The 24,164-nt window shown below is 39.8% G+C and overlaps 1 protein-coding gene across 1 annotated transcript in view; it reads right to left on the minus strand.

Annotated features, from left to right (window-relative positions):
* LOC135255101 (11-beta-hydroxysteroid dehydrogenase type 2-like) overlaps positions 1–21,100 on the minus strand; it is a 32,336-nt gene extending 11,236 nt beyond the window's left edge. Inside the window, exons 1-3 of the mRNA XM_064335851.1 lie at positions 20,674–21,100; positions 7,241–7,453; positions 1,252–1,437 (exon numbers count right to left, since the gene is read on the minus strand). Coding sequence (XP_064191921.1) covers positions 1,252–1,437; positions 7,241–7,453; positions 20,674–20,947 — 673 coding nt within the window. The 5' untranslated portion in view covers positions 20,948–21,100. The remainder of the gene's footprint in view (positions 1–1,251; positions 1,438–7,240; positions 7,454–20,673) is intronic.
* Positions 21,101–24,164: the final 3,064 nt, after the last annotated feature.

Consider the following 24,164-nt stretch of genomic DNA (forward strand, 5'->3'; position numbering starts at 1 on the left):
GGCTTCGTTGTTGCCTAGCAAGAGCTCGATGACATAAATGCTCATTGTGTAGTTTTTAAACAATATAGTAAATCAGAGGATAAAAAATGCTTATATCATTTTTTGCAATCAACGGATATGTGAAACACATCATTTGGAAAAAGCGATTGTGTAACAGTTTGCTCCTGAGAATTTTTTTGTCATGTTTCAAACCACTTCCGAGGTCCAGGCACTTTTTGTGGTGGGCTGGACTTTAACACTCTGTTACACTTTGCAAAAGGAGACAAAATGACCATGTTCACGTCACATGTAACGTTGACCAATTGGAGAAAAACTATGGGCCATTGAAAAAGTGCCATTTTGAGAAAGCAGTTTCCTATACAGTTCTGAGGCTATGTGAGAAAGATACATATAGATTCACACATGATGCGCAACACCATTGTAATAGTTACTGCAATCCCAACCGCCCTCCCACCCCCACCCCCACCCCCCACCCCCCAACCACCACCTCAGCCTGCAATCGCATTCCATAATAGTACTTAATGTCTAGTCCTTGATTTGATAGAAAAATCTCTATATGGCCCTCACTATGACTGAGCTTGATCCCCCTGATATAAGTCACTGATTGGATAAAGTTCACACACCTAGTTCTCAAGGCCTTAATTGGCTGCTGATTGAAAGGAAACCACAAATACCTGTGACCATCCTGTACTGAAATTTGACACCTGTTTTAGGTAATCAAAATCTCATTAGTTGATTCTTCCCTTACGAAAAAATCATAACATCATGTGAAAATGTGGAATTTCATGTGAGTTCATGTCACTTTTGTATTCACATGTGTAAATTTCCATTTGCATGTGAAAAAAGCCAGTTGTGAGAATGTCCAGTTCACAAAATGTGAAAAGAATGTCATATGTGAACTGGACATTTTCTCATGCTTTTTCACATGCAAATGAAAATGTAAACATGAGAAAACAAAACCTGCGACTTGAAATAGCTTAGGCAACCTTTTCCTGCTCTCATCTTATAAGTTGGATTATTTTTATAGTACATATGTATACTCTTCACAAGTTGTGATTTTTGGACTCCACTACACGTGATTTTGGTCTCCACGTGTGATTTTTGGACACATAGTTTTTTCATAAGGGTTAACATCCTAGCTTCTGCCAGACTCACTTCACCAACAGTACAAATATAATAAACATATTCTAAATGAATACAAAAAAACATACAATTAATGACATTCCTCATCATTTGTTTTTTTTTTTTTACCTGCAGGGCTGGAAATGGTCACAATCCTGCCTTTGGCTTTCCGTAACAGCGGGAGGAAGGTCTTGGTGACATTCACTGTCCCAAAGAAATTGACCTCCATGCAGCCTCTGTAGTTGGACATGAGTGATAACTCTGCATCGCCAAAGTTCACACATATCCCTGCATTGTTCACGAGCCCCCATAGACCTGATGAAAAAAAAAATAGAGAAAAGCTATCAAGATTATACATTATGTTCAGAATGACTTTCCAATCAGAATCATGATTGTTTTACATTTGATTGGCTGTGCATTACTACAACAGAGCTAGTGCCAACTGGAGGGGAAGTGCACATGTGTACATCTCGCTGTCAATCACTGGTAGCCTGTACATGTCAGTGAAAAGAGCAAGTACAGCGGTATTTAGAGTATACCTATCCAATGTATAACTACCCTGCGACTCCAATGCCAGTAGTAATCAGCTAATGACAGCCCAGACTGAAACTGATCCACTTGAGAGCTTGGATAAGAAACATCCTGTGGGAAGAAGCTACTCAGTTCCAGTTTCTTTTGTATCTCCATATTATACTGAATACTGAGATAGAGCATGTACATTTATTATACCAAAGCTGCAGGTACTGGGCAGAGTCCAATTCAATAGGAAAAAACATGGAGTCCGCACACAGTAGCTACTATCCAGAGGAAGACCAGTTTTGGGTCTGATTATTGTAATTAAATCGGACTGACTTTGTGTTTTTGCCTGACATTGAATGCTTAAAATTATAAGCCAGTTTTACCAATTTCAAGCAGGGTCTTTTCATTTTTTCCTTGGTGGCACCCCTATGCCCTAGCCAGAGGGTTAACTCTTTCATTTTTATCTATACAGAAGGACCAGCCTCTGTCTTTTTTCCTCAGTAAGTCTTTCAGCACAGCGCTCTTCACAGTAGAGTTGTTGGTGAACATATTGGGGTGTGGGGGTCAAGGAGATTATTATACTGGTAAAAAGAGGAAGGGGAAAAAAACGACACATCCTGTTTCTATGGTCCACACAAGTGAATTTGGGGTTTAAAGGCTTTGTTAAATAATCAAAAGGAGAAATCTGTGCTGTGTTAACATCTTCAGTCTTTTCAGCACCTCTACTTCCAACTGTGCCGAAAGCAATATTCTCTTTTATGGCAGAATGTGAAATAAATGACAAAATTTATGTTGGTATCCCAACCCCCCCCCCCAACCCATAATCCCTGGAGAGAGGCAGCTGCATTGCACTGCAGAGGAAAGGAAGGAGGCGAAAAGTATTACAACAGGCATGTGTGGTGGCCAAGAGCAGAAAACCAGATCAAGAATGAAGAAAAGCTGAAGCCCTGCCATAGTAAGCAATGAGCTGTGACCAACAAACTGTTCTGTAGCACTATTTCAAGACCCAGTGATACACTATATAGCCAAAAGTATGCGGACACCCCTTCTAATGAGTGGGTTTGGCTACTTTAGCCACACCCATTGCTGACAGGTTCATGAAATCAAGCACACAGCCATGCAATCTCCATAGATAATCATTGGCAGTAGAATGGGTCATCCTGAAGAGCTTCGTGACTTTCAGCATGGCACTGTCATAGGATGCCACCTTCTCAACTAATCGGTTCTCCAAATTTCATCCCTGCTAGAGCTGACCCAGTCAACTGTAAGTGCTGTTATTGCAAAGTGAATCATGCTTCACTTTCTGGCTGTCTAATGGACAAATATTGATTCGGAAAATGCCAGGAGAATGCTACCTGCCCGAATGTGTTGTGCCAACTGGAAAGTTAGGTGGAGGAGGAATAATGATCTGGGGTTGTTTTTCATGGTTTGGGCCAGGCCTCTTAGTTCCAGTGAAGGAAAATGTTAATACTAACAGGATGCAATAATATTCTGGAGAATTTTGTGATTCCAACTTTGTGGCAGTTTGGGAGAGAACCGGTTTCAGGATGACAATCCCCCGGTGCACAAAGCGAGATCCATAAATGGTTTTCCAAGTTTGATGTGGAAGACCTTGACTGACCTGCTCAGAGCCTTGAGCGCAACCTCATCGAACAACTTTGGGATGAATTGGAACGGCAACAACATCAGTACCCAACCTCACTGATGCTCTTGCGGTTGAACGGAAGCAGCATGTTCCACAATCAAGTGGAACGCCTTCCCAGAAGAGTGGAGGCTGTTATAACAGCATAGGAGGGACCAACTCCATATTAATGCCCATGGATTGCGATGTTCAACAACCTATGGATGTGATATTTGGGAAGGTCCATATACCTTTGGCTATGTAATGTACCTATAAACTTGGAGCCAGTAAGGACAGGTGCACAAAAAGACGTGTGTGGCCCTCTGATAACCTGACACATAGCCATTCTTACCTCATGCATATAAATTGTGGTTTTGGCTTCAGGGTGTGCTAATGTACATTAAAGGCTGTTCTGGATCCAAACTGAACCATAACATGCAATCAGTGACTGGCAGGTTTATTTTCAATTTGGCCAATCTGTATTCCGGTTTTATGATGTAAGAAATGTGAGTTCATTCGCAAGGTGCATTGGATTGCTGCTGCTATACTGCTTCTTTCTAGAAAATGTTAGCCATCTGGAAACAATACAAACTGTGTGAAGCAGGCATTAAAGGTCTACTTTTTCAACCAGGGTCTTATTTTCATAATATTTTTCACCAATCATATCAGTTCTAATAGTATTTTATGTAACTGTTTCATTGTCAAGTTTTGGCTTTTCGGCTTTTTTTTTTTTTTTTGCCAAAACTTAACCACAGCAACTATGGTACATGTCAAGATAGGCTACACAAGTCCAGTTTATTTAAACCTGTTATTGGGAGGTGAAAATGAATATGAAATTTGAAATGTATTTGTTGAAATGAAAAATAATTCCTAACCCTAACTTGCAAAATTGACCGTAAGCTACACTATTCTGTGCGCACACAAATTTAGCTCTTCGTCTGTGTATTTCGGTTCAAATAAATATAGTCGCCATCAACGTGAAGAGGTTTGACAACATCCTCGCAATAGACTGATGAATTAGCTAGTGTAGCATGTTCAGGATTTTGATTTTCAACATTATCTCATAAAGGTCATCTACGTTAAAGGTAAAACACGTTGACTCTACTTGCACCTTTTGAGGAGCTTAGAGAAATCGACTCTTCTGCAGCGAACGCGGCAGATGCCATTTCGTCGATCTCTTAAGATGTGAAGCCTTCAAAAAGCATTCTGCTGGAAGCAGTTGAAAAAAGATTCAGCCACATAGAATCAGAGCTCCTGCACTGTCTGGCTATGACAACAATATAACAATAATGCTGTTAATAGTAAATATTATATATCACAAAAATATATCTGAATGTATTGGTAACCAAGAAAAAATTATATTTTATTTGTTACCTGTTTATCTAAAAGTAAATTTAAAAATGTAAAAAAAAAAAAACTTTAAAAATCGGCTATTGGAATTGGCTGATTTGGTATTTAAAAATCGGCAACCAGAATCAGCCAAAAAACTAATGATTCGTGCATCCGTAGTCAGTGGCTTTTAAGCTCCTGCTTTCTGTCCAATTACGCACGCAGTTCTGAAACAAGATCTTCCTGTGTTTTGCCAAATATGACAAAATTTTGCTGAACTTGTTTTAGTAAAACATGCCTTTTCTTTGTCTTTGTAAAGCCAATAAATCCAGGAAATTAACTAATTTAATCAGGACTACAAAATTCCTCATAAAGCCAAAAAGAAAAAAAAGCTTTAGAAATAAGACTGGCATACTCCCAGTCACATCCTGTCCCTGATACTCCTTTGTGTGTGGTAACCTCTCTGGGCAGGAAGTATTTATGTCCCTGCTGTGAACCCTAGATCCCTTTGTCCCTCCTGGGACACTCACACTACAAGCATGACGTCTGTTTGCTCACATTTCCCAGGTTCAAATATATACAGTAGTGAGCTCCATTATGGTTGGAACAAAGGCATTTTCTTTATATGGCACTGTACTAAACAATTCTAGAATTACATGTGGTTAAAATGCAGATAATCAGCTTTTATTAAAGGATTTAAAAAAAAATACATTTTGGTTTCACCGTGTAGACTATACATAGTCCTCCCATTTCAGTGCACCATAATGTTTGTAATGTGTTCAATTGCTTCCTTAATGCAGGTATAGGACAGCTTTCAGTCCCTAGTCTTGATTCTATGCTTTTGATTGCCTTTGGAGTCTGTTATTGGCATTTGTCCACATGAGGACCAGAGTTGTGCCAATGAAAGTTAAGGAAGCCATTATGAGGCTGAGAAATAAGAAAAAAAAAAGTCAGAGACATAGGCCAAACCTTAGGCTTAATAAAATGAACGGTTTGGAACATCTTTAAGAAAAAAGAGAGCCCTGGTGAGCTCAGTAATCGTAAAATGGCTAAAGAAGACCTCAACAGTTGATGATGAAAGCATTTTTGCGGCCAAGGGCGCAGTATTTATTAAGTTTGGAAATATTAACATAGTGTTATGTGGATTAGGGTGAATGACACAGCTGACCAGCTGCAATAGCCCATCATAATGCTGGAACCTAAATGCACTTTTCATGCAGTGAGTGGTATGCCAAATTGCAACTGAAAATCCTGTTTTATAACATTGATAATGTTTTTAGAAATCTTATACAAAATATTAATAAAAAATGAATAGTGATATAGTGTCTGCCTTGCAGCTAGCTACAGTAGATGGTAGCAGAATTTCATGTGGGCTTTGTTTTTCTTTGTTGAATATCTCCTCTTTGATAATGTTTTTGATAGCTGATAGACAACTCTGTAGAATCGGAACTGTTGTGCAATCTACCATTACCAATGGAACTATATTTCACTAAGTGGTGGGTTTTAGTTTTGTACTTGATTAGAAGTTTTTTATTTTTATTTTTTACTGTTTTTTAAAATACCACCATGCCTGTGTATATACAAAAATATATGGCACTTCAGGGTGTTTAATCCTGCTAGGCCATTTATTCTTGTATATGCATGGCATGTTGTGGTTCATATCATATATATGTGTATATTATGTTTTATAGTGTTAAACTTTGCCATCAAATAAAAGCAGGCATTACATTCCTCTTCTGTAAAAACATTGTTTCACTTTTGCTTCTGAAGACAAAAGAAAATTAACGGAATCCAGACCACTTTTATCTAACTCCCATTTCAGTCGCAGTAACATGAACAGTACTTTTTAACGGCGTAGGATGTGGCTGCAGAAGAACAACAAAGAAGAACAAATAGCTCTTGTCGTTCTGCAGCCGTTTTGCAGACATTCTGGCATTAATGAGAGACTGCTGGACACATTACATGCTTGAGATAAAATGCAGGAGGCGTAATATTGCCTTATCTGTAATTTCAGATCGATCGGGATTAAAACACACGTGCCTGGCACAGACAGAGGTGTTCATGATGAAAAAGAAAATAACCAGTTCGTTGATTAACAGTCAAGCAGCTCACAGCCAACGGTGAAAGAATGAATCCCAGGATGGGTTTGCATCCACTCTACCCATGCTCTTTCCCCAAGCTCTCATATAGCATCTGACCACATGATGATCTGACCTTACATGACTCCCATAAAGCAATACAACTCCAGTGAAATACTTTCTTAGGCAACATGCTAATGGGTAAATGATTCACTTATTGTCCTTATAAGTCTTCTATCTCTGCTTCCTTTTGAAGGCACTGTGCCTCAAGATAAAAAGTAGACAATCCATTAAAGGGGTCGAATAAACATTTGATCCATCCCGGAGTACACTACAGTTTTATTAACAATTGCTGCATCAATGGAACTGGCCTACTAAACAGTCTGACAGGATTGCTTCATTATAGAGTGAAATCCACAGTGTGAGTCACTGTGGATTTAAGAACTTGTTGTCCACATGTACACTTATTAATGAGGAGAAAATTAGACAGGAGTCTCCAGAGCCCTTTCTCAGTCGATGTTTTGGCAACCTAAACAAATGGCTTCTGTACTTCAGCAGAGTTTTCTCTCACCTCGTAGGCCCAGTTTAGCCTTGGTGGTGAGCAGGGCCTGCTGGACATCCTGAGGTTTTGTCATGTCCATCTGTAAGAGTGTGAGCCTAGAGGAGCAGACCCGCCGCAGTTCCCCGGCTCCTGGCCCGCTCAGGTCCAGCACGCTGGCGAACACCTCGAAGCCCAGCGCGTCAAGCTGCTGCGCCGAGGCTTTCCCAAACCCAGAGTCACAGCCTGCAAGAGAGGCCATCGCTGTCAACCCCAGAGCCCCACAGCCAGCAACAAGACCATTGCTGTGAAGCCCTGAGTTACGGTCCACAAGAGAGACTATCATTGTGAAGCCCAGAGTCACAGCCTGCAAGACAGACCATCACTGTGCAGCCCCGAGTCACAGCCTGCAAGACAGACCATCACTGTGCAGCCCCGAGTCACAGCCTGAAAGAAAGACCATCACTGTGCAGCCCCAAGTCACAGCCTGCAAGACAGACCATCACTGTGCAGCCCCGAGTCACAGCCTGAAAGAAAGACCATCAATGTGCAGCCCCAAGTCACAGCCTGCAAGACAGACCATCACTGTGCAGCCCCGAGTCACAGCCTGCAAGACAGACCATCACTGTGCAGCCCCGAGTCACAGCCTGTAAGACAGACCATCACTGTGCAGCCCCGAGTCACAGCCTGCAAGACAGACCATCACTGTGCAGCCCCGAGTCACAGCCTGCAAGACAGACCATCACTGTGCAGCCCCGAGTCACAGCCTGAAAGAAAGACCATCAATGTGCAGCCCCGAGTCACAGCCTGCAAGACAGACCATCACTGTGCAGCCCCGAGTCACAGCCTGCAAGACAGACCATCACTGTGCAGCCCCGAGTCACAGCCTGCAAGACAGACCATCACTGTGCAGCTCCGAGTCACAGCCTGCAAGACAGACCATCACTGTGCAGCCCCGAGTCACAGCCTGAAAGAAAGACCATCAATGCGCAGCCCCGAGTCACAGCCTGCAAGACAGACCATCACTGTGCAGCCCCGAGTCACAGCCTGAAAGAAAGACCATCAATGTGAAGCCCCAAGTCACAGCCTGCAAGAGATTACCTTGCATTTGAAGATAGTTCAAGGTTTTAGTTGTAAACAGTAGTTTTAAAAATTAAGTTCAGCATACAGTATGTGCAGTAAATACAAATTTTATAACTGAAAATGAATTGCAGTGATTTATAATCTGACATGTATAATACATTTATAAAACAAGCTGTAAAACAATCTGTAATCTGTAACATACAGTGTACAATGAACGATAACTATTTACAGTTTGCATTCCTGGAATTTAAGCTAGGGACGCCCCATTACATACCAAGCTGCTTTCAATGAATGCTCTCCATTACCTTTCCAGCCCACTCAGACAGGCTAATGAAGGTACTTGACTCTCCAAAACTTGCGTACTATATCTGAGGTCTTGTTTTCTGTACTTTCTGTTTCTGTAAACATTGATCATAAGAAATACTCAGATTGTATCATGTAACTCAATAACCACAACAGCAGCACAACATTATCAACTGTCAACCCCTGCGGAAAAATAAAAGCATACTTCAGTACAAAATACTTTGAATTTATATTGTAAAATATGATTGTAATAAAATTCCCATTTCCTGAATCGAAGTGTGTGTTGTAATTGTAAGTTGTATCTGTGTAAGGGTCAATGTCTTTTACACACACAAAGTTGCTCTGCAATTGACATTTAAAACCAGATAAAATGCACTCAAGATAAAACAAAAGCGTAAGACTACAATTACTGTAATCTCAAATGTTGTCCTCAGTTATCAGCAAAGTAACTTCTCTTATCACACATCCTGTGATAAAAAAAAACAAAACACTGACAGTAGTAGTAAGAAAACACCGGTGTCTGTATGCATACTGAGAGTGCAAATTAAATTTGAATAAAAAAAAAAAATCTTGATACTAAAAGTTAAACTGACATAAGCACAGCAACAATAAATAAAGGGTTAAATCTAAATACACAGTTTGTTTTACAGTACAGTGCTGAGGGATGTCTAAGCATTATGCACAACACATATGCCCCCTACCACACCCTTTTCTTCCTTCAACCTTTTGCCTGGATCCTGTGAGCAATGTATAAGTTTAGAATGCGACATTGTTATCATGACTACACTTTAACAAAAGCATTTCCGCCAAACTTAATTTAAGGGACAAGGTATTTTGAGGACACTCACACTCTAGCCTCTAGGCTCTCCTCTCTGTGGAATTCTGTAACAGTGCATTCTGTTCTCTGCAGGATTCTTAAACTTGCCAGGAACTCTGAGGCAGTTTTCCAAGGGGATATAACAAGTAAGAGGGGAGACACATGCAAACACAAATCAGACAACCATATAAACCGAAATAAAAGTCTGCTAAATGCCAAGCGTGTTTGCGCTTTGAATCAAGTGTCTTTATTTTCCCTACACACCATGCAGGTGTTCCCTACACACCAGTGTTTCTGTATGCAGATCGGTGGACATCTTCCAAGTTTAAAAAGCAAAATTTCACAGTGCAGAGGGATGCAAACTTACAGATGGGATATATATAGGTTTCAATCCCCAAGATACATGTTTATAATTCTGTGTAAGCGGCACAGAGGCCGGTGGGAGGTGTGAAAGATTAAGGGATTCAGGGAATGGGTGAGCAGACAGGGGTGTGAGCAGTAACTCAATCTCTTATGTTGTTTTTATTCCTGCAATACTCAAGCAGCGTTTTGGTGCTGTACTAACTGAAATATATAACAGTTCACCACACAAACTCAGCAAACGCCTCCTGCTTACTAGATTACTTTATTACAGCTTAAAATGCCACATGACTGTTCCTTGCCTATTTACCTTTTCAAGTAGAAAAACACATAATCTTTAAATCATGCATTCAGGCCCCACAGATTGTGTTTTCCTTGGCCAATGTGCCAGGTGGAAACTCACAATGAACTAGTTATGAGTTTCTAAGCCCAATGCCAAATGGTAACTATGTCCTTCGAGGCTTTGATCCAGTGCAGGCCTGATAAATTAATTTCTGTTCCATCTTGCTTGTCAATCATTGTCACATTGACAGAAGCATTAAAATGTCCTCGTTTACACCCTCCTCCCCACCCCCACCCATGCTCACTCTTCTCAGTCCCTGACCCCTACCCCGTCTCCTGCTCACTGTGTGTTGGGTTTCTGAACTTGGATGGAGATGGAGATTTGGGTCTGCGTTACCACACAGCTGGTCTGAAGCCGCTTTACTGAGCGTACGAGCAGGGAGGGCCCAATGCAGCTGTTTCTGTAGGGTGCCAGAGGAGAAAACCACATGCTCCCCCATCCTGAATCCACTACATGCCTTTGAGGGAGCAAAGGGCTTTCATGGGTCACAAAAACGAGAGGAGGCTCATAGACTGATACCAGCATTACGCTGGGGAGGGCAAATGCTGTTAAGCACTCCAGCATGTACCTAGCTTCCTGGAACTATTAAACTGTTACTGCAATAGGTCATGAGAAACCGGTGTTCTTAGGGACCACCTTAGTTTGACCGCTTTTATGTAACAACTATTCAAAGCATCTGCATGGGAAAACATTAGATGACCTGAGGTTACCTGAGTTGAGTTGCACCACAAGGCAGACACAATTGTACAGCAAAAAATGTACTGTAGTTGCGCATATCTTTGGTAGTGACAGTGTAACAGGTGAAGACAAAAATTTGAAAATCAGCAGCCAGTTGGATTGTCCAGATAGCCATGCAAACATAGCATTTAAAATAATCATAAGGCCATGACATTAGTATGCCTTAGTTTCTTTAAAAATCGTTTTCTAATTTTAAGAAACGTAATTTAAATTGTTTGCTATTCTCTGCAGTCACCTAAACTAGCAAGCACATGCTAGTTTAAGTGGTCAGTGAAAAGAACCTGAAAGCTAGGGTTGCCAGATTTAGAATTTGTCAAAACCAATGCTGGACTGGGTGGCTGTTCTATCAAACCAGAGTGCCGCTGCCATGCTAAATTCATTAAAAACTGCCAGTGAGTTTCATTACATTGTCTGGTTGGGACAACATATCGGACCTGTATAAATAATTTCAAAACCAGACATTCCAAAAAACCAACTGGAATGTTTCACTAATTAGCTATGCATTAAAATCTGGCATGGTGCATTGACGCAATTCCCAGTATTTCGACTTCTGAGAATTGTCTCTTTAAAGTAGATTAAATGCAAAAACATAAATCAGGAGCAAAATTAAGCTTTGTGAGGGCTGCATTTACTCCGAGACAACAAAAGTATAGTGGGAGAAAAAAAATGTTTACTCACTGAGGCATTGAGTTTTACACTTGAGAAAATATCGGTTTTGCTAATCTGACACCAAAGATCTGGCAATAGTACAAGGCAATGTCATTTTCAGTCCCCATACTAAACATTCACAAAGCTGTTTGTCATACTAAACATTCACTGTTTGGAAGGTCTTCGATTCAATTTTATTTGTATAGTGCTTTTTGCAGAGAACTGGTACAAAGATGCTTTACAGAATAGCAAGGCAAAAAAACAGAGCAAAAAGAACAAACAGAGCAAACACCAGGTCTTAAGGACCACACCAGGTCTTAAGGACAACATGACTTTCATCTTACAAGCCTTAAAGGTGACATTTTAAGATACAAGCTTAATATTTACAATTTTATAGAGTAGAACTTTCAGAAGTGGAACAACTTTTGCAGTTTGGCAGTCATTGAACACCATGCTTGAATAAACCTGAGTCTGCACCAAAACACTGAAATTCCATTGATTGTAACCTCACATTAAGCTGAAAAGAATGTTTTGCACTTCTGCTTTTATCATACATCAGTGAATGGCTAATATCTGGTATAAGATTGTGGTGCAAAACACTGCTCTGTCTGTCCTAAAGGAGGTTAGTTACGTCAACAGCAGGGTTATGACCAGTCTCTGTCTATGTGCATGCTCTCAAATAACTTTTTTGTTAAAAGAAAATGCCTGTTGCTTTGAAATATTTAGCAGTGGATTCCATTTGGGAACGCTGTGCTTAGTCTGGGGAACACGCTTATCTGATCACATTTTGTCAACAAGTAAATGCCAGTCTCCTCGGGTAGCCTTGGCAAGGAAACAGAACAGAAGACTGTTTAATCTCTCCTGACAAGATTTAGTGCAAGCACGTATTTCCTAACTGAAGTATTAACAAATTCAAAGCTAATCTGTTTGTATTCAATCTTGACTGTAATGTACCTTAATGAAGAGTAGCTATGTGCCAACCGCACCATGGGAACAATAAAATCTATTGGAGAAGGCAATCAGTTTAATCTATTTTAATCAGTCATAACCAACAGACAAATAATGTTTCGTTATTAATAACTCAGATATAAATAAATGGAAAATACACAGTTTTGATTATTAGTCTAACATTAATAAGTATCTTTACATTTGTTATTAATAAGAATGACAGGGAGCCAGATTCATAAAATTCCCCATAAGGTTGTAATTTTACAAGACAGTGTGGTTGCGTAATATATCCTCTGCTCAATCTGGCAACATATAACCCTTCCAAACATCTGTTATCCATGGGACATCAACAATGTATCTGCTAAGAGAGAATACATATAGTAATTGAACTGGTTTTTAATGTTACAGAGGAATATAAAAAATAAAAAAATAAATTAAGAAAACTATTTTATGCCATATTTTCTGCCCTGATTCCGAAGGTGCAGTCATTGCAATCATAGTTGCTAAAATATCTTCCCCCACTTCAGGAGAGGGAAATTAGTATGCATGTCCTCAGAAATCAGGTCTATGGATGCTGAAATCCACCAGGTAAATGTTTGCTTTACTTAACACCACAGGAATGAGTATGTGTCTGGTGCAGGCAGATAAATTGATCCCGATTGACCAAAAAAGTCACATTATTGAGAAATGAATGAATCCTGGATTGACACCTATATATACCATTTTGGGATGGCAGAATGCAATCCCTCAAAGTTACGCCTTATGTCTTATATAGCACAGATAGTTTGGCACTTTTCAGGGTTTCCTACAAAAATAACCACAATACCACAGGCTCTCAGCCCTTAAGGACATCAACTTCAACTCAACTGTACCTTCTGACCTCATGTAAACAGACAAAATTTGCAAACAACTTCACACGTCCACACAATAAAGCCCCAAACTTGGGTGATTTTGTGTTTTTTCTTTCTCATGTTTCCTGCTGATTACATAACCACAATTGCTACAGCACCACAATCAATAATTCTCCCTAGTAGACATTTAACTACATCAGCCAATAACAACATCGAATACACATGCAAAATGGCATTGTAAGGAAGTGCACACGTTTATAAAAAAACGTTGCTGTCACCATCTTTGGTTTGTGTGGAAGCTAAATTGCTTGCTAACTAGTAAAAAAATGAAACTATTGCTTTTACAGCTGTATAATCCTTGTGGGAAATCTTTGTAGGAAATTTATATTTATGAAAATCATTCTCTATTATTTCACATGCAAACCCTACATAGTATCATTTCATGACCAGGGATGGGTATTGCTCACATTTTGACGATACCCCAGTTAAAACATCAAATCTGAACTGGTAATATAGCTACCTTCTTTAAAATAACAAGCAAACGAAAACATTAAAGAATGTATTTTTTATTGTAAATGCATGTCCCATTGTTTGAAGGATAAAATACAGCCACACTTTATACAGTTTTGCTTTTGCCATTTTGACTGAGTTTAACATTAGCTAGCTTACTAACGAGTCAACCAAGAAAGTCATAACTTTAGTAGCCTACAGATGGCAACAAAATTAGGCATTGAAATCTGCATTGTAATTCAGTTCGGTAGGTAACATTACTAGTCATATGGGAACTGGTGTCTGCTATCGGGTTTTGGTACCAAATCCTATTAGTGACTGAGACAGCTACATGACTACAAGGTAGGCCAAAAACCCTCGGACTACTTTGCCCATCTAGGGACTTGTTCTGTGGGGCTGCAGCAACAATGTTATACAAGCAGTGATCTAAATCATCAAAAGCACACAGGCAGGATAAATGAGGGTCAATTTAACCATTCGTAGCCATTCAAGTAAGTGTACAACTTTATTTCCTTACGTAACATTGATATTAAAATTATATCCCAATGTTCAATATATTTGTTTAGGAAAAGTCACGAAGGGGAAGCCATAGACTATAGATTTCATGACGGCAGGTTTACTGGTTTACTTAAAGCAAGAAGGGTCAGATTGTCTGTTAATTTGTTGTGTTTGAGCTTGTCTTGCGTTTGCTAAGACTTACCTTTTCTAAATAGGCTAGCTGTCCAGGTCAACCTGGACCACAAGTCAGTGTTTCTTTAAATTAATGTTAACTATCCCTATAGATCCTCTACTGACATACAAACACTTAGAACAGTAGGTCTGTTGTGTATACAATACTCCATTAAAACACTTACATTTAAACATACTGTATGACAAACACTGCCATTTATTTGTCATTCATGGCTGTAGGGATTACTGAATCCATGCCTATATGTTTCTTTGAGCTAAAATGTATGTGTGATTACATGTATTTATGTGTATGCATGTCACTCTCATAGCCTGTATTTACATGCATTACTACTATTAGTTACTCATAAAAAACACAGTAGGGGCCTACAAAATAAATTATATCTGAAGAAAAACATATTTCCAGCATACAAAAATAAATACAGATAAAATATTTAGGCAAATGAAATACTAAATCTCACAAACCTATCCAGACATATCCTTGCCTCATTAATATACTGTTTGCTTGTGGGTCAGACAAGTTTAGCCAAATAAGTACAACAGTAAAAGTTCATCTAGAGTGTAAAATAGTAAAAAATCTTTTTTTGTGAACATGATTTTCAAACAATTTGCTAACCCTCTATCACTACAATAAACAGTCTGTTTTCTTTTGTAGGTCTGATAAGGAGCACACTTCTGTAAACTGCCTTACATTAGTCTCCTCTTGAATGGTGCAGACACAGAGACACAGTCAACAACACAAAGTTGCAAATTCAGCCAGTTTAATGACTATACCCTTCATCCTCAAAAGAATTCAGTCTGTGTAAGAGGTTTAAGACTCCCCCCCCCCCCATAAAAAAAATTTCCACTTATAGAGTCATTTAACACAGCTTTAGATGAAGCCATTTAACAAAATCTCTCCATTAAAAGTCATTCAGAATGTATTACAACTATTTCAGTCCGCCTTGCTCTCATTCTCAGGGGACAACACTTAAGCTTCCAGTACTATTCAGCTGACATCTTTAAAGTGTCCAGCTTTATTGAAGACTCAAAATGAGTGTTGTGTCATTCCAGGCAAAGATGAAACAATTAAAATAAGCAAAAACGAAGCTGTTGGCTGAAAATCCCTTTTCTTCTGTGTTGGAAGCCGTGTGCCTAGGGACAGAAGCTTATTACTGTTTGTAATCTCTGTTTGTACTAAGGTGGGGGGGGGTTGCAGGCCCAGTGGGATAATTTAAATCTTAAATCAAATGAATTTCTAAAAGGGGATTCTGGTTTCCATGCCACTAGACAGCCTCCAGGAGTTCAGCCCCAGGTTAGGCCCAAAGCTGAGAGCACCTTTCTCAATCTGATTTTGTTATTAATATGGTGGGTGCATGCACAGTTAAAAGCATAGAATTCACAATGGACAGCTTTGCTGGAGCTCTTTCAGCATGTTGGCAATAATGGGAAAGTTAAGCCCATATAGGTTAATAAGACTGAGTGTGTACTTTTTACAGTAACTTTAAGCTAAACAAATGTTAAAATAAATAAATAAATAAATAAATAAATTGATCTGAGTTGTTTGGAGGAAAGACACTAGAATAATAGTTTTGAAGCAGCTCTTCGCCAGGTTACAGTGGTAACAGAAGCCATGGATGACTGAAAAATCCTATGACAAAAGTACTCTACACAGTGGGTAGTTGGGCTGCTTGATGGACTGATGCAAAGTCCCCATATGTTTATTGTAAGGTCATCACGAAAGCAAGACTAAATGATGCACTGACTTTTGCATTACCCTCAGAAATGCAAAAGGAGAAATGTATTCACATGGCTTCATCAGTCTCCGGACCGGTCTCAGTCATTACAACGAACCACCTCTGAGCCACAGCTAGTGTCTTTTGAGAGACAACGAATTCACAACATCAAACAATGTCTTCATTGGAGCAATGACGACCATGCAAAGAACTGGCCAAGATATGGCTAAATCTCATGAAGCTATTTGCAAAAATGACCTGCAAACCATCAGGTCTTCCAAAGCGGTGGACCTGACCACACCAGAGGGGTTAATGAATAAAGTGTGTTTTCATACATCCTCTTTGGATACAAGAAGAAATCTATGAGTCATTTCAGGTCACTGTGGACGAAAATGCCCAGCAATATGTCGCCTTGACATTTAACGAGGCCACCAAAAATCACCAAAACCCACAGGAGTGCAGGAAAGACAGCAGATGGGGATTCATGTATGCGATGCCAGGGGATTAATGCTGTCCAGTCACTTCTCAGAAGAAGTACTTGTCACTTCTGCCTTCAAATTTCCCTGCATTCCACCTGTACTCAGATACACCAAACAGCATCAGGGTCACCAACTGTAAGAAACCAGAACTTATCGCGTCGAGGTCACCAACTGTAAGAAACCCCTTCACAAACCAAAGAGCAAAAGATCTGAGTGGCGAAGGAACTCTCGTAGTCTTATCCAGTGCTACTGAAATGGGATGTTATCTCATTTATCTGATTCCAAAATAGTATTTTAACCTTTCCTCTGTTCTAACAGTTATGGATAGATGAAGGAGTCTGCTGTCCACCAGTAGTGTGGCTCCAGCCGAATTGCTATATAACTTACACACGGACGTGTCTCTGGCTTGTGTAGCCTGCATAAATACAATTGTGTATCCTGCTACAACACTAGTGTATAGGCAAATGACTATGGGGTGCAGACATCCTGAGTTCTCTGTGTATGTTAGGACCTTAAAACTGCCAGGTGTGCAGTGGTAAGAGTCAAAGAGGAATGCCAGGTTAAAATGAATTCAATGTATTGTATAGAATGTTAATAATGACAATATACAATGGCGTAAAAGTGTGTGTGGAGTTGAATGGCTATACGCATATGCATAGGAGTCCGTGTTGACTAGTCTCCCCGAAAAATTGCATGTATCCCCATATATACCCAAAAGATAAAAGCAAAACAGCAAGTTATTAAATCAATACACATTCATGAAAAAAAACAGTACAGATCAATGATCTGTAAGCATATCACACCAGATTAACCTTCGTATCTGGCTGGGTGCTGACCCATTGATACCAAGATCTTTAGTCAGCACCCCACCACCAAGACATCAACTTGTTCCCCATGACATCAGCTTTCCAACAATACAAAGTATGATTACATTGTATTATGGAGAACTTAAGGTTCACATAATGCTGATCCAGTAGGATGTTTTGCAACCAAGCACTGTATCCTTATCACACCTACTGACTCCCTGTCAGTACAGTAAACAGTCTGTTTTCCTTTGGAGGTCTGATAAGAGGCAGACTTCTATGAGAGGCCGTTTAGGCCATAAATCATACTGCATCTCACACACACACACACACCATTATACTCTCCACAACACACCATCAAACTCTCTCACATGCACCATTATATTCTTGCACTCACACCGTTATACAGAATAGTAGTTTGTGTGAGAGAATAGTAGTATGTGCAAGACAGAGTGGTAGTATGTGTGAAAGAGTATGACTGTCTGTGTGATAAAGTATAGTAGTATGCATACAAAAGAAGAGTAGTATGCGTGAGAGAGATTGAAAAATGGAAGGTAGTTTGATTGAAACGGAAAGGCAGTTTTGGAATCAGTTCCTGATTGGCTTACAGACTTTTCACTGACAAGGCCTGCCCCCTCTCAGTGGCCCCTCAAGCGTTCAAATTGACAGGGAGCATCTAAGTCAAGCTAGTTTAATAACACTGCTAGTTTCGATAACACTTCACAATTCAACTAGCTTTGTCAATACGATAGCAAGGTCTATAGCGTTGGAGAAGTGCCAATAATCAGACTGCTGAGCGGCTGGTGGTGGCTATATCCTAACCAAAGATGGCATCCAATCTAGCTACTGATGGTAAATGAAAGGTGGTCAAAAGCAGCTTGTCAAATAGAATTTTTTACATGTCTGTTTACGCCATTTAAACTAAAACCCTAGCTTCTAAATTATTAAGAATTATTTGGACATTAAACTCTCATGAACTTGAACACAACTGAGAAATACAACAGGGATGATAGCATCCCGAATTAGCAGCAAAATGATCTTTGTTCGAATACCATATTTCTTCATTTACTATCAGGGCCGGCCCAAGGCATAAGCGAACTAAGCGGCTGCTTAGGGCCCCCGTGGTCACCAGGGGGCCCCCATGTGGTATTCTTGCCTTATTGCAAAACTAGCGGTAGTAATTTAAAATGGAAGGACTACGGAATATTTCAGAACAATGTAACGTGAGATGGACTTAACAATGCAACCCCACCTCCCCTGGTCGACAGATTCAAACGGCACCACCACCTGCCCCCCCACCCCCGGTCGACAGGATTGGTTAGGGCCCCCGAAATCCTCAGGCCGGTTCTGTTTACTATTATTTTTTTGCTTTTTGGAGAGGGGCACTGCCTATTATTCAACATTGCTGTGAATGTACCAGTATTAGCCATTTTGTTATTGGATAAGGTTTGAAATTTCTGTCTGATGTATCCAATTTCTACTGCTATAAATTTTGGATAAACGCTGCGATTGTTGCTGTTTCAACAGTTCACTGGAATCAGCATGGCTATAGCATAATGGTAGTGAATTGTAATACTAATATGATTGCATTTACGAAAATTAACTCAAAAACGAGTGGGCTTTTGGTTCTCCCTGAGAATATGTTTCATGGCTTTTAGAAAAGCAGCTGCATTGAAAAACCTATAAAATCACAGGTTTTAAAGCTCAAAGTACCTCTAGCATGCCACTATATGTTCCCATTTTATTTGCCGTGAAACAGTACTAAAAGCATCTCAGTGTGAAACAGTACGAAAAGCATCTCGGTTATAATATTCCCGTTTCATTTCTGTAAGTTTTTCTATGTTATTGTTTTACTTGATTTTTCTGATAAAGAATACAATGATTGACAACTAAATGAGTAAAGTTCAACTTCATGTCAAATTTATATGAGATGGAAAACTGGTTGAAAACAGATTCATGTTTGATTTATCCAATTACTACTGCTATAAATTTGGGGAAAACGCTGTTATTGCTGCTGTTTCGACAGGTCACTGGAAACAGCATGGTTTTCCTACAGCATAATGGTAGTGAATTGTAATGCTACTACGATCACATTTACCACACACTTTTTTGTGAGTCGTTACTGGTGTTTATTTTTCCTGTATTTTGTTTGTTCATCCCTTCTTCGCCCAGCTCTGACTGCAGCTCATAACATATTTAGTTAAGCAAATTGGGGGAAGGGATGGTGGGAGGACAGAGACGTGATACACATTAACTATTTGTAGGAAGCTGCATTACTATCTTCTACCATCTAGCTAGCAGCAAGACACAATCTATATCACTCTTAATATTTTAAATGAATATTTAGCATGACATTTCAAAAAGTTATAATGTTTATAAAACAGGATTTTCAACTGTAAATTGGCATGCTGTTGCATAAAAAGTTAACTTAGCTACTGGTATCGTGAAATGCTATAGCAGCCAGCCGGTTGTGTCATTCACTTTAATCCACCATGTTAATATTTCCAAACATCCTTTACCCTGCCTATACACAAATATAATGTACAGCTGTCAACCAATCAGAATTGAGTCTTTAACCAAGCCAAGGTATATGTATCCATTTAATTTCAGGGTAGGCTATTTACATACAAATCTATATATGTATGTATAGCAGCCCATCATTCTGCACATTATATGTTATGCAACTGCTATGCAAGCTTATGCAAAATAGTGCTTATACTGAGCAATTAAACTGCATAAACCCTACAATGAACAACAGTGTGCATCTATGACAGCATGTGAAGATATGCAGCAGCATTACACTTTATTTACTGAAGTTGATGCATTATATTTTAAGCGTATAACCACTGTAAGCCATTGCACTACACATATTAACACTGGCTTGCATAGTATAGCTGCACCAATCACAATGAAAAGATGACTGCAGATGACAAGTCTGCAATGGAAACTCATCATAGCACAACACACAAGGCAGTTAATAAGCAGATCTGTTGCATAATAAGAGTAAGCTTCACACTGTCCTCCTCAGAAGAAATGTAACTTGATGCATTTATAAATCCAAATCAGCCGCACGTGTCCTAGAAGAGCGGTCCGCTCAAGCCGCGCCAGCCCCCCGGGGTTACGAAAGAGGAGAGAAAGGGAGAAGTTGTGTAACTCCAGCGCGTAGCCGTAAATGACCCACCTGTGATGAAGACGGCCCTGCCCTCGGCCGGGAGGGGGAGCCCGCGGGCCCCTCTGCCGGAGAGAAAGCAGCACCCGGCGTAGAGCACAGCCAGAGCCAGGACGGCGGGGGGCCAGAGCGCGCACAGCCTCTCCACCAGCACCGCCGCCCCCAGCCAGGCCACCAGCGTCGGGGCCGCTCTCACCTGGGATGCCAGGATCTTCTTCACGGCCCCTCCGACGAACATGGACATCACCCCCATGTAAATCCAGTACGAGAGAGAGCAGTCTTCCATGGCCTTTGGGATCAGAGCTGCAGCACACACTGTCCCTCTCTCTCTCGGTCTCTCTCGGAAGGGGTGTGTGTGTGGTGGGGGGGGGGGGATTACTTACAAACGAATAACCACGTGCCTCCCACTATGCTCACTCACAGGCAGTGTGTGAGCCGATGAATGGGCTCTGCACACTGTTTATATATAGAGCTGAGCTCCCTGGCTGGGAGGGGAGGGACTAATCTAAAGGAGATCAAATCTGCGACCAATGGTCAAAGTTTCCCTTTAGGTTTGACCTTTTTAAATGTATTATTCTGTACTGAGAGGGGTGAGTGCCATTTAACTTTTTTATTTTTTGGGTGAGGGGGAGTGGGTGGCACATAGGCACATACGTCAATTGATCATGTTTGTTGTTTGGAATTCAGCATTGATCTGAAAAAAGCTGGATTCCTTTAAGCTGAATAGGAGACAATAATGTTGACATACATCTGTTACAAAATATTATTCTAGAAAATTCTAAATGTAGAACAAAACTTCTGCCTGTTTGACATAATTCATTATTCCTAGAAATGCTTCATAACTGAGCCTGATTTTCACAGGTCTTCAAATGTTCCTTATATTTGAAAATACTAAAGATTTTTCTGGACCATTTAATGTGTAATTTTAACACTCTCCCTGGGGCACAGCTGCCTACCTACTATAGTCTCAAGACTGCAACAGTGATGCAGTGAGGTTCACAGGGAAGACCATATTGTGGAGCCATTCTTCCAGCACAGGAACTCACCAACAAAATGAAAGCATGACACAAATGTAAACAGACAATACAGCAGTGTTGACCAAGTGACCTGTTCACATACACCAGGAGCTCAGATTTCCTGTAAGCTTTGGATGCAAGACAAATTTTCGTGGAAACGGACAATAAAGTTTTATCTTATCTTAGCTTATCGTATCTTTAGCGTAACTTAGTGGTGGTGATGGAACCTTCACTAGCCACTGCTAGCAGGCCACAGCTTTCAGCCTGCTGTTGAGCCTGCCTTCTTGGAAGCACAGTGAAATTCTGTAAAATAAGCATGCATACTCACAACCATACAGTATATATCAGTTGATCGTCCATTTTATTTCTTTGTTTTCTTTTGCATGTTAACCTTGTGTATTTTTTTACTCGCCTGTGTTAGATGTAGCCTAAATGTTATTAAGCCAACATTAAGTCGTTAGCCACAGATCAGATGTGTAGGCTAGCCCACAGATTTCAAAGGTCAGACAGAACAAAGAAATAAAGCAGTTTTTATTGCAAAAATGAATGTACACAAACAGTACAATATGTAGTACATCATCAAACATACATGAAAAGTTAATAAAATGTATCCAACATTTACGCATTAAAGCTAAATATTAGAAAGCAGAACAAAAGAAATTAATAAATCTTTTGTGTTTGATCATATCTAGGCCTACTTGAGTACAAGTTTATCATAGATCATCCAGCTATCCAAGTTGGAGCAAAGTAAGATGAGATGATACATTTATCATAGCCACATGATCCATGCATGCATGGGACTTTATGATTGGCTAGCTGCCTTTAGGAATGATCTAGCTAATCAATTAAGAATAAAGATCAATTTTTCAAAATACAAATTAAATGCGCAAAGCAAATATGGTACTTACATGTTGGTGCTATGGAGCAGCGCATCATCCTTCAGTTAATTGCGTTTAACTCTCTCCCTCCAGTGCTGCTAATATTACAGAACAGTGAATTCATTGTTTCCACTTTTTAACTCTTGTATCTGTATAATGATGTTCATGAGCCATTTTGCAGTGAAACAACACCAAAAACAGTGTCAGACACAGAGCAGCATGCATTTCCTTTTTCTTTTTTCGACTCTGACCACAACTACTGGGGCTTGGGTTCCAGTTATGGATCTGACTCTGACATGGTCAGCTCAGGCCTAGTAGCTGTTATCTACTATTTGCCATATAAATATTTAGATTAGTTAACCCCTTGTGTATCGCCCCCTTTTTTAAACACAAGACTGACATACACAAAATAGCATAATCCTGGTCTCTTCTGAAAGGTAAGTTTGTTTTCCACGAGTCAGAGAAAGAGTTTTTTCTCACCTAAAACATTTTTAAAAAAAAATGGATACAGGCGTTTTTTGGGAACCACAGTCAGAACACTGGACAAATACTGGTTCAAATTTGATGACAATACCACCAAATCTGAGCATTCTATGTAGTTTTTTTCTAAGCTGTGTCTAGTTGGGTTTCCAAAAAGGCCATTTGGAGACTCCAAAAGGAAACTTGGTAGGTGTCGGCAAAGTGAGGATTAAGTGAAATATGTACAATTTTCTGAACCCCGCAGTTTTAACCGCTAAGACCTTCGTTTGATGCCTGGCACTCTGAATACCAAACACAAATGTATCAACAGTTAAAACACCTCACTTATCCAACATGTAAAATATATTTTGTCGATTTAATTTGTTCATTGTTATCAAATATACCAATTATAAATTCAATTGTCACATGTGCTGATAGGCATAGCAACCTCTTGGATCAACCTTTATGCAATGTACAACCCACAACCAGTTAATACAATTAAGAAATGTATTAAGTTACAACAAATATTCACGTTTGATCTGAAGACGATGTTCAACTACCCTGAGCAAATGTTACAGACATTTGGTTAGTCACACAAGAAATGAATGAAAGAAAATACCAAACCACAGCTTTCTCCCAAAACAGGCCCATTCAAAACCAAGATCAAAGTCCAAAAACCAAAAGACAGCCGAATATTCCAAAAAGCCAGGGATGAAAATGTAAAAATGCCAGGTGAGCTGTAAGACAGAAATGTCAGATCCTGAGTGCATCGAACACCATACAACACCAGGCCCAGATGCAAAGTTAGAATTCCCCCATTGGCAACTGCAAATATCCATCCTAGAATGTCCACCATAACAGATGTTACTGGCTGATGTTAAGCCTCACCAAGAACAATTTGGTTCCTCCTGACTCTGACTGACTAGCTAAAGAAAAGTCTGCATTTTAAAGTGCTTCTGTGAGGGAGGAGGCACGGTTGCAGACAGGGACTTATCTCAAAACTGATCAAATTTGCATATAAAAATTTCATTATGTTATTGGAAGCAGAGCTAAGAACTATGATATTATTATCAAAAGATCCCTCGTCTTAAGCCCTTTATAAAAAGATCAAACATGTCTATGTTGGAGGGGTAATTCAGCTCAGCTATTC

Source organism: Anguilla rostrata, chromosome 5, assembly GCF_018555375.3.
Source record: "Anguilla rostrata isolate EN2019 chromosome 5, ASM1855537v3, whole genome shotgun sequence".
Taxonomy (NCBI): domain Eukaryota; kingdom Metazoa; phylum Chordata; class Actinopteri; order Anguilliformes; family Anguillidae; genus Anguilla; species Anguilla rostrata.